The sequence below is a fragment of the Sceloporus undulatus genome, chromosome 9 (genome assembly GCF_019175285.1).
Source record: "Sceloporus undulatus isolate JIND9_A2432 ecotype Alabama chromosome 9, SceUnd_v1.1, whole genome shotgun sequence".
Classification (NCBI taxonomy): Eukaryota; Metazoa; Chordata; class Lepidosauria; order Squamata; family Phrynosomatidae; genus Sceloporus; species Sceloporus undulatus.
The window spans coordinates 35,641,394-35,653,470 of record NC_056530.1 but is presented as its reverse complement, the minus strand read 5'-3'; the positions used below and the strand labels follow the sequence as shown (position 1 = coordinate 35,653,470).

At 43.7% G+C, this 12,077-nt stretch overlaps 1 protein-coding gene across 2 annotated transcripts in view; it reads right to left on the bottom strand.

Moving 5' to 3' along the window:
- Positions 1 to 12,077, bottom strand: part of KCNN3 (potassium calcium-activated channel subfamily N member 3) — a 114,856-nt gene that overhangs the window by 37,239 nt on the left and 65,540 nt on the right. The window contains exon 3 of one of the 2 annotated variants that reach the window (XM_042441066.1): positions 8,741 to 9,159. In XM_042441066.1, the coding sequence (XP_042297000.1) occupies positions 8,741 to 9,159 (419 nt within the window). The remainder of the gene's footprint in view (positions 1 to 8,740; positions 9,160 to 12,077) is intronic. The other variant, XM_042441067.1, reaches the window with a different exon arrangement.

The window sequence follows — 12,077 nt, the reverse complement described above, 5'->3', positions numbered from 1 at the left end:
TGGCAGTTTAGGGAAGGCTCTTTCGAATTCTCCGCCAAAGAGCGCTAATGCCTCCCCAAGCCACAAACCCCAGAATTGCACAGGATGCAGCCGTGGCAACTGAAGTGGGATCATAATGCTATAACTGTGCAGTGTGAAAGGGCCCTCAGTTTAATAGGAAGCGGTAAATGCATATAGAAGTGGCCAAAAAGACAGTGTTGTGCATGCTTCTAGATAGTGGGTTCCTAGGCTAGTGTCTATTTTCCTCATCAGATTTTTTTGAGGTGTGGGGAGAGAACCCCCTGTAGACCAAAGCTGCTATAAGGGCTAAGGCAGTGATTATCTAGGAATGCTCTCTCCAAAGAAGAAAAGAGGATTGCAGATCATTTGGCTCTTGTTTCCTGAGACTGTGTGTATGTGTCAGAGAGAAGGAGCAAGCACTAAATTTTCAAACTAGGAGATGGAAAACAACTCCCAGAACAGCAGTGAGAAAATCAACATTACCTTTGCTGTGTGGGTGAGGAATGGGGAAGAAAAGTGACAATCTTTGATACTGATGATGGGCTTAATAATGCTTCCACAATACTCAGTGAGGGAACTCTAGCCAGCCTGCTAGCATTGCCTGTTTCTCTGACTGTACAAGGCAGACTGTGGTTCCTTAGCACTTTGCACAAGTGCAGAGGAAGCCTGATCTAGCAATCCCAAAGCACCTGTTTAAACAGCCAAACCAGTCAATAATAATAATAATAATAATAATAATAATAATAATAATAATAATAATACTTTATTTATATAGCGCTGTAGATTTACACACAATTAAAGATGGCTTCCCTTGTCTAAGCTTCATCTTCGCTTAACACACTCTCCTGCACCCACCTGCCCTACAGATCTTGATGCGAGTCTCTGGATGCGCATGGCCAGGATGGAGAATTTAAAACGCAGCAGGTGGCACTCTCAAGCTGAGTGCCCATAAAGTTCCTTTTCATTCAGCACCCCTGTGTGCCATCTGGCTCAGAATATCTGGGAAACAAGAAAGCACTGGTCCACTTTGTCCCATCTGAAATCCAGACTCATCTTCTGGGTTCTAGAATCAGATTGTGCAAGAATCCTTTTTAGAGAAGTCCTGGGTTCAAATCTACTCCGAATGACAGTTCTGTGGGGGCTTGAAGTTTTCCTTTCCCCTAAACAGAGGCATGAATGGATCAGGTGTGACTAGGTGGAAATGCACTCTCCATGTCCTGAGAAGTGCCAGGGACAAGACAAGACTGTGTACCTTGTTAGAATCATAGAATCACAGAGTTGGAAGGGATCCCAAGGGCCATCCAGCTCAATCCCCTGCCATGCAGGAAGAAACAGTCAAAGCAACCCCTGTGACAGATGGCCATCCAACCTCTGTTTAAAAGCCTCCAAAGGAGAGGCCTCCACACTCCGAGGGAGTATCTTCCACTGTTGAACAGCTCTTACTGTTAGGAAGTGCCCAAATGTTTAAGTGGAATCTTTTTTCCAGTAGTTTGCTTCCATTGTTCTGGGTCCTATTCTCTGGAGCAGCAGAAACCAAGCTTGCTCCATCCTCAATATGACTCCAAATACTTAAACAGAGCTATCATATCAACTATTTCTTCTCCAGGCTAAACATCCCCAGCTCCATAAATCCATCGCTCCATGTCCTATTGTCTGGAGCAGCAGAAACCAAGCATGATCCATCCTCAATATAACATCCCTTCAAATATTTAAACAGGGCTATCATATCACCCTTTAACCTTCTCTTCTCCAGGCTAAACATCTCCAGCTTCCTAAGTCTCACCTCATAGGACATGGTTTCCAGACCCTTCACCATTTCTGGACATGCTCTAGCTTCTCAACATCCTTTTTGAATCATGGTGCCCAGAATGCCACATCCGCTCACCCCATTCCCATTAGCACACCTGCAGTATTTTGAATATGTTGTGAATTTCACTGCTGCTGCATGAATGGGGGGGGGGACAGCAGGGGACAGAACCATCCTTTTATTTCAGCATACCCTTGCTCCCACGTAAGTCATGTAAATCCAGCAGACAAGACGATTCACGAAAGGAGAATCCTCCTTAACCCACCTACCTCCTGCCTGTTTTCCTCCCAGTTGTACTGCAATCAGAGTTGCTAAAGTGAAAACTGCAAAGGACTCTACCTTTAATGGTTGGGTAGAAAGGGGGAATGTCTGCAGGTGTTGCTTTTTCTCTGGTGGCATGACAAGAAACACGTGCTGAAATGTCTTCTTCTCTGCAACTGTCAAAGATACGCAAGAGCCCCCTCCAATTTTCACATTGGCAATCCTAGTTGCAAAATTGGCCATCAAGGGAAAACAAGCTGGGAAGATGTTGTGCAGAAGCCTGTTGCTTCACCCTGGAAAAAATGATTTCCTCCCTGCTCTCCGTCCCCTTTCCACAACAGACACACGCACAGCATTGGGAAGTAAGGTGGGACAGGAACCATTTGTCAGGAACGGATGATCAGCCAGGCAGAGAGTGCATGTGCCAAGGGTCCAAATGGTTTCACAGAACAGAAGGAGCACTTTGGAGAGAGCTGGCTCCCACCCAACTCCCCCAGGAGCCAAAAGAATGGAGCAGAAGGCCTCTTGTGCCAAATGCAATTTTCCTCTTCCAGGACAATAACAAAGGAAGAGACATGTTGGATCTGACCAAAGCCCTCTCCAGCCCCACATTCTTTTCATGTAGTGTCCCATTAGCTGCCTGTGGGATACGAGTACAACAGCATCCTCCATCTCAGGTTACAGCAACTCATACACAGAGGCTTAGTGCCTCTAGTTCTGGAGCTGACCTAGAGCCATCCTGACCAGCAGCCATGGATGGCCCCATTCACCACTTGTATGACCAGCCCTCTTTTAAAGCCATTCAAGTTGGCAGCTCTTGCTGCCTATTGTAGCAGTGAGTTCCACAGTCCCAGTATGCACTGGGTAAAGAAGTACTTATTTCATTTATTTATACAGTAGCAAATGAGCTGGAGTTTGGTTCCAGGACCCCCTGAGGATAGCAAAATCTGGGGATGCTCAAATCCCATTAGATACAATGGCAGAGTAAAATGGTGTTCCTTATGTAAAATGGCAAAATCAGTGTTTAGAATTTGGAATTTATACTTTTTTTGGAATATTTTCAAGCCATGGATGCTTGAATCCATGGATAAAGAATTGGGGGATATGGGGAGCCGAATGTATTCCACCTTTCTCCCAGCAGCTTACAAAAACACTAAAGCACCTGATCACAAAAAAACCTTAGAACACATTTGCACAAGCTTTCCCATTAAAATGCCATTAATTTTTTTTAAAAGGTGTAAAATTGTTTCAAACCGTAACAATAAAGTGAAAAATGCAAGACATCCTCCCCATAAAAATGATTGTTTCAAACCAAATAACCATCAAATGTGTTTTTAAAGTGAAAGGTTTCTCTGCCTGCTGGAAAATGGAGAACAGATGGAAGCTAGCCCAGTCTCCCGTGGAAGGGATTTCCACACCTTGAGAAAACTCTCTCCATGTCCCACCGGACAGTTCTGTGATGGTGGTCGGACCAAGAAGAAGCCTTCCCATAGGGATCTGAAGACTCTGGCAGGTCCATACATTTATCTGTATCTGTCTCGAATCTCCACAGCCTTTATCTTTAGCAGATGACCTCAGGTTAGAACCTAAGGTCATCTACTCAAGCTAAGCGTTGTGGAGATTCGGGACACATAAAGATATATAAGAGAATAAACCACGTCTCTATCTATTTCATCCCCATGATGAATGCTTTTATACACCTCTTTTGTGTTTTTCCTTATTTCCCCATGTTTTCAAAGCTAAACAGCTCCCAAACATTGCTATCTGCCCTCACAAGATAGTTGTTTCAGTCCCATGATCATTCCAGTTGCATTCTTCTGTATCTTTTTCAACTCTTCCTTTCTTTTTTGTAAGTGTGGTGATAGGAACTGTACATCCTGGCCAGTATTCTGTATCAGCTGCTCTCTCAGCTATTTAACCTCCCTGGAACTGACCACAACCTCCAAAGGAGACTCCACTATACTCCCAGGGAGTATATTCCACTGTCAAACAGCTCTTACTGTCAGGAGGTTCCTTCTAATGTTGAGGTGGAATCTCGTTTCCTATACCTTGAGCCCATTGCTCTATGTTCTAGTCTCTGGAGCAGCAGAAAACTACTTGTTGAATCTTCAATATGTCCTTAAACAAAGGAATATAACTCCCTTCAAATACTTAAACAGGGCTATCCTGTACCTTGCATCCATTGTTCTGGATCCTATTCTCTGGAGCAGCAGAAAACAAGCTTGCTGCCTCCTCAATATGGCATCCCTTCATATATTTGAACAGGGCTATCATATCACCTCTTAACCTTCTCTTCTCCAGGATAAACATACCCCATATCCTCATGGGCTTTATAGTTTCCAGACCCTTCACCATTTTGGTCACCCTCCTCTGGACACGCTCCAACTTGTCCACATCCTTTTTGAATTGTGGTATTCAGAATTGGGCACAGTATTGCCTGACCAAACAGAACAGAGTGGTACCATTACTTCCCTTGACCTAGATAGGCACTATATTTCTATTGATGCAGCATTGGCTTTTTTAGCTGCTGCATCACACTGTTGACTCATGTTCAACTTGTGGTCCACTAAGACTCCTAGATCCCTTTCATGTGTAGTCTTGTTCAGCTAGGTGTCCTTCATCTTATATCTGTTGTTTCATTTTTTTTCTCCCTAAGTGTAATATCTTACATTTCTCCCTGCATTAGTTTCAATTCCATTTCTATTTATGTCCTTTTTAGAGCAGTGGCACACTGAGTTGACCTTTTTGTCAAGCTACTCAGTACAACTGCAAGTTCCCCTTCTTGGTCAGTGACTGCAGTTCTGATCCCATCAATGCAAATATGAAAAATGAGGTCTTTGACCCAAATACATATCACTTTATGCTTCCTTGCACCTGATTTCATTTCTCATTTTGGAGAGATACTTTTGGAGTTCTTTGCAATCTCTTTTTGTTCTGGCCACGTGTGTGTGTGTGTGTGTGTGTGTGTGTGTGTGTGTGTGTGTGTAGGGGTGTCTCTGCCACTAGGCAGATGGATTTTAGGTTAGAATCATGGCTGAATGGGAACAGCTATTCAGTGGTTCAGAAAGGATTGATTTTATTCCTGAGTTTGATCCTCACTTTGTTTGCAGTAGCCTAGCAGTCTGAGGATGAGAAAAGAATGGACTGGAAGAATGAATTTTCCTCCATCATTAACCTGCTTATACTGTTCTCATAAATAATGGGGAGGGATGGGTCATGTTTGCACACGCTGGTTTTCTTCATTTGCTTCTGCACTAGATAACCCTTGGGAGCCCATCTTCCATTGGTCTTGCTTGGTGTGCATCTGGGTGCAATAATCTTATTGATTTTATCCATTCTATTTACAGCGCTGTGCAAATTTACAGTGCTTTATAAATAAAATGTAATAATAATAATAATAACAATAACAATAATAATAATAATAATCCCATCCCAAGCCAGCTACAGGAAAACTGTTAAAAGGTCTGGGATAGTCAGGGTTGAATTAATTATTTAGTGTCGGAGTTCTACCATTGGCTTTGAGGTGATATGATGGCCCTATTTAAATATTTGAAGGGATGTCATATTGAAGATGGAGCAAATTTGTTTTCTGCAGCTCCAGAGAATAGCACCCAGAGCAATGGATTCAAGCTCCAAGAGAAGAGATTCCACCTCAACATCAGGAGTAATGTCCTGACAGTAGGAGCTGTTCAACGGTGGAAGACATTCCCTTGGAGAGTGGTGGAGTCTTCTTCTTTGGAGGCTTTTAAACAGTGGCTGGGTGGCCATCTATCAGAGGTGCTTTGATTGTGTTTTCCTGCATGGCAGAATGGGGTTGGTCCTCGGGGGCTCTTCCAACTCTATGATTCTGCAACTCTGTGACCCATCAGCAAAAGGGCTGGGATGCTTCTCTGACGTAGACCATCTGCTGCATCTTCACCACCATTAAAGCTTATTTTACAGCAGTAACCTCTGCTAGTAGTAACCTCTTTAGCACCAAATAAAGTCTTAGGACAGCCTGGAACTACAATTGGTTCTGGAACAGAACACCATTCTGGTGTCACCAGCAAACCTGACCACTTAAACCCTCGCTATAAATGTCTTGAGAAGACTCTTCTTATCCTATGATTGTTGAGTTTGTTTAGCAATCTTTGGTGTGCGACCTAATCAAAAGCTTTTTAGAAACCCAGGTCAAAACCGTCTGGCATATCACTCCAGTGCCCTTTCACTGATACTTCCAATGAATTGCAAAAGCATAGCAAGGAGGATGACTAAATCATCAATGAATCCTCAGTTGAGGTGGAGAGGATGGGAAGATGCCATCAAGCAGTTAACCAGCTTTTCTACCCAGCTTCCATCCATGCTGAGCAATCCACACCAATTCCATGTTTTACTCTTCTTTGTTTTTCACTTGTTTCTTTTAAGGAACCTCTTCCTAAGCTATTTTTGTAAACCGCCCTGAGATCTCTTGATACAATTTTTTAAATAAAATACAGTCAGCCCTCCATATTCACTGGCTCTTTATCTGTTCAAGCACCCATTTATGTACAGTATTCAAAAAATATATAAATTCCAAAAAGCAAACCTTGAGTTTGCCATTTTATATAAGGAACACCATTCTACTATGTCATTGTATTTAATGGGACTTGAGCATCCATGGATTTGGTATCCATAGGAGGCCCTGAAACCAAACCCCAGCAGATACCAAGGACCCACTGCAAATAAATAAATACTTATTGGGGGGGAGTGTGAGGGATCTCTAAGGGGCTGGTGTTAAAAGTGACATAAACTCTATGAAAAATGATCAGATGCGGGGTTCAGCAGCCCACCTCAACTGGCGATACCTTGCCCGCTCTAGCCATCTCTAACCTCAGATGAGAGCGAAGCTTCCCATGGAGATTTCTAGATCATTTTGGAAAGCCTGACTCTACCGTGGTATGGGAATGGTGGTCTATTTTATTTGTTACTATACCTAGGCTATATCCTTATTTGTTTACTATCTTTTCTTCTATCTTGTTTCTGCTGGATGTGATTAGTTTACTTCTGTTTTATTCCACATGTGGGTCTTTTTATTGTGTGATTGCCAGTTCATGCAATGGTTATTTCTAAACACTGCAGCTGTTTCTGAGCTGCCACATTTCAGCAGTGGGCAAAGCTGTTTTTTGAATGCTTGGCCTCTCAAGACTCCCCAAACCACTCTTTTTCTGGCGAAAAAGAAATGATAAAAGGCCTCTCCTGAAAGCCTCCATAAGTGAACATTCACTTTCCCCCTGTTGTCCCTCCCTTTGCACCATTTAACATTAAAAATACCCATTTTTCAAAACCATAAGTGAACATCCAACCACTTCTGATTTTTTGTAGAGGGAGGTTGGCATTTTTGGCACACTGTCTGGCCCCTGAAGGGTTCCAGGGACAGAAAACTAGCACTCATTTCCATTGGTACAACTACTTGAGGATGAATGTTGAAAAGCAGAGTTACAGCTGAATATTAAGAAAAAATAAATAACAGCTACAAGAAGACTCAAATAAGTTTAAATTAGATAACGAAGATCATGAAACTGTCCCCGCTGCAGAAATAATCCAGGTTGACACCATTGTAATTGCCATGGCTCCATGTGATGGCATTGTAGTTTCTTGTGGCACTGCCATGTCTTAATAAATTCCATGTCATTGAGCCATGACAGTTAAAGTGGTGTCAAATCTGGATTATTTGTGGATACAGCCTTATGTAACCAAAATGGGGCTGTTGTCAAGAAATCAGAAAAATTTAGTATTTTTACACTTCGGGGTCTTGTGTAGTTCTTCCATAGGCGACCTTAATGTCTCCTATAAAAGAACTACACAAGATCCTAAAGTGTAAAGATATATGACTGAATACTAAAGTTAGGATTGTCCGTGCCATTATATTTCCAGTTTCTGTGAATGGCTGTGAAAGCTGGACAGTGAAGCTGACAGAAAGAGAATTTACTCATTTGAAATGTTTTGCTGAAGAAGAATTCTATAGATACCATGGGCTACCCAAAAGACCAATAAATGCATCAAGTCTGAACTCACCCTAGAAGCGAAAATGACTAAAATTGGGCATAGAAAAGATAATAATTCTTGGAAAAGTGGAAGGTAGTAGGAAAACGAAGACTGCATTAAAGGAGGATAAACTCCATCAAAAAAGCCGTCTGCAGGATGGGTAATGTGCTTTTTCTGTATTTGTTTTCATTTTGGCAAGTTGCCTTGAATCCCAGGTTTTTGGGGAAAGGCAAGACAAGAAAGAAAGAAAGAAAGAAAGAAAGCCAAAATAGAAATCCAATAGCATTTTGCTAAAAACACTACAAGCAAAGTGGCCACTAAGTGATTATTACATTAAGAGCCACTTTTGCTTCAGAAGTGGGGAATATACAATGCATAGGCTGCATATGGCCTAAGGGGCTACATTTTGGGGGGCTTCAAAGCACCCCCCCAAATCCCAGATCTCCATTTTTTTATTATTCCCAGGCAATATTTTTCCCCCAAACCCAAGCAAAAATGGGTCAAAACCCTCCACACTTACCCACCCCTTGCACCATTCCTATCAGGTGCCAGAAAGGAGGTTGCTTCCCCTTCTGCCAGGAGGCCCAATTTCATGGTGCAGATGCCCACACACATAGCCTTTTCTACGGCACATCCATGGAGCTCAATGTGCACCACACGCAAGCTCACCTCTCGCACACACGCACCGTCCAGGCGGCAATGATCCACAAGGAGATGCTGAAGACCAGCAGCACAGTCCCGGGACAGATGGTCATGAGGGTCTTCATGACAAAACGGGTGTTGAAGTTGATCTTGTTCAAGGCGCCAATGCTGCGGGAGGAAGCGTCCGTGAAGAGCTTGCTGTGCAGCAGCATGACCCGGGCGATCAGGTAGAGGCGCAGGAACATGGGGATAGAGAGGATGATGTCCACATCCGCCTCCGCCTGCGAAGGCGTGTAGGAGAAGGCCAGCCGGGCCGTCCAAAAGAACCGGTACTCCCCGGGGATGGGGTGGATGGCGCAAACCAGCATCTCCAAGCTGATGTATAGGATGCGCTCATAGGTCATGGCAATCCGCCAGTCGTCAGCGCCGTTGTCGATCACAAAGAGCTGGCAAGGTGCGGAGCGAAGATAGTGAGAAAAAGCAGTGTTAGAACCACAGACAAACCCTTTTAAACCTACCTTTAAGAGTGATCTGTTTAAGATTTATTGATACTCATTCCCTCACTTAACAAAGCTTCTGTTTTAGCCATATTTCAAAATGTTTTTAACTGCTTTATGTAGTTGTGGTTGTGTGCCTTCAAGTAACATCTGACATGGCAACCCTAAGGTGACACTATCACAGGATTTTCTTGGTAAGATTTGTTCAGAGGGGGTTTGCATTTGCCTTCCTCTGAGGTTCAGAAAGTGTGATTTGCCCAAGTTCACTCATTGGGTTTCCATGGCCAAGTGGGGATTCAAACCCTGGTCTTCCACAATTCAAGTCCAATACTCAGACCACTACACTATGCAGCTGCTTTAAAGCAGAAATGTGCATGTTGTGTGCCTTCAAGTCATTTCCAATTTACAGTGACCCCAAAGCAAACCTATCATGGGGTTTTCTTGGCAAGATTAGTTCAGAGGGGGTTGGCCATTGCCTTCCCTTGAGGCTGAGAGAGCGCGACTTGTCCAAGGTCAGCCAATGCTCTAGAAGCCAAGATGATCATATTGAGGCTGTCATGCTTTGGCCACATCATGAGAAGGCATGACTCATTAGAGTTCCATTTAAAACAAAGCTTGCCAAGAAAACCCGTGAACGATCCATTGTAGGGTCTCTATAAACTGAAAATGACTTGGAAGCACACAACAGGGGGTTTTCCAAGTTGTAAAATTGTTGCTGGTAACTACCCTTGACTCAGCCTTGATGCATGGCGACCCTGTGGATAAGATATCTTCAAGACCCTCTGTCTTCCATGTCTCTGCTTATGTCTTGTAGATTCAGGTCCATGACCTCCCTGACTTAGTCTATATATCTGGCATGTGGTCTTTCTCTCTTTCTACTTCCCTCCACCTTCCCCAGCATTACTGTCTCTTCGAATGAGTTGTCTCATGATGTGGCCAAAGTATGACTGCCTCAATTTGATCATCTTGGCTTCTAGAAATATTAATATACCCAAATATATGTGGGGTATGCTTTGATTGAGAGTTCCTGCATGGCAGGGGGTTGGTCTAGATGACCCTTGTGGTCTCTTCCAACTTTATGATTCTATGATTCTATCAATATGTTTATTCCAAAAAATAAAGCAGCTGAACACCTCTGTCCATGTAGATTCCCATAACAATGAAACGAGATTCCATCAAGTGACTGAAAACAGATATTTATGGGCCCATACAGACAGGCCAAAATAAAGCTGCTTCGAGTCACTTTCGAGGTATGCTGTTTAAATGATGTATTCGTCCTAAGAGGCCAGAAGCTGTGCCAAAGCCATGCTCCAGTCCTATGGACTGGAATGCAGCTTTGGTGCCACTTCTGGCCTCTAAAGATGCTTGTATCGTTTAAACAGCATATCTCCAAAGTGACCCAAAGCAGCTTTATTCTGGCCTGTCTGTATGGCCCTATATTAATAAAGCATCACATGTTTCAGCTTCACGTTCCTCAGTTATGTTAGTATCATATACCTATCCATGTAAAAAGCTTAAATTAATTTGTGTGTATTGTGTGGGATGCCTTAGAGTCGTTTCTGATTAATGGTGACCCTAAGGGGATCCTACCATGGGGTTTTCTTGGCCAGATTTGTTCAGAGGAGGTTTTGCCATTGTCTTCCCCTGAGGATGAGAGAGAGTGACTTGCCCGAGGGTCACCCAGTGGGTTTCATGGCTGAGATTGGAATCGAACCCTGGTCTCCAGAGTTGCAGCCCAATGCTCAAACCACCATGCAACACTGGTTCTCTCAAATTTATCTGAAGTCATTTACCAGAAGCCGTTTCTGGTTTTAAAGAAGCACCATGGGATAATTATGATATGATCACCAAAAGTAAGACATGTGGCTACTGTGTGCCTCATTTCAAAGAAAAGTGCAGTTCTGCTTTTCATGCTTTTCAATATAAAAGAAAGAAAGAAAGAAAGAAAGAAAGAGGAAGGAAGGAAGGAAGGAAGGAAGGAAGGAAGGAAGGAAGGAAGGGGGTGGTGGAGATCTCTGTGGCGCAGAAAGAAGCACACTGATTAACAATTAATGGCAATGTGTTAGCCCTTTAACCGAACAATGCCAAGTTCTGTGCCAAGGCAAGAGGGTGTGTAATTCCAAGCATAGCAGCTGCTAAACTAGTCCAGGCCACCTGCAGATTAGCCATTTCAAAGGCTGTTTGGAGGATGGCACCCACCTGCGACCCACCCAGCAGTCAAAGAAGCCACTTGAAACAGCACAACCAGCTTCAAAAGCCGTGATTGCAACCCGTTGCCAAAGCAACCCAGTGGGTTCATCCCATGCGACAAGGCAGTCAAAAGACCCAGAGAAAGGGGAAAGGCAAGGAAAGTGGGCCCTTGGCATCAAGAGACCCAAAAAGAGCGCCTGAATCTGTTCCCTGAGCCCTGAGGCTTGGCTCATTTTGCCCATTTATTCCATAACCATTTGTTCTCTGTGGAGTTAAGTGAAATCAAGCCACTAGTAGAAAATACCTCCTTCCAAATGCCGATCGTCCCTCATTGTTGCTTCACATTTCTACAACGCTTTCATGGGGGGGGGGGGGGATGCATCATCACAGAATTGGAATCCTAGAATCCTAGACTTGGAAGAGACCCCAAGGAGCATCCAGTCCACCTCCCTGCCGTGCACAGAGACACAGTCAAAGTACTCCCTGGGACAGATGGCCATCCAGCCTCTGCTTAAAAACCTCCAAAGAAGGCAATCCCACTGCTGTTGGGTGCCTTCAAGTCATTTCTAAGGTTGTGGGGTTTTCTTTGCAAGATTTATTGAGAGGAGGTTTGCCATTGCCTTCTCCTGAGGCTGAGAGCATGTGACTTGCCCAAAGTCACCCAGTGGGTTTCATGG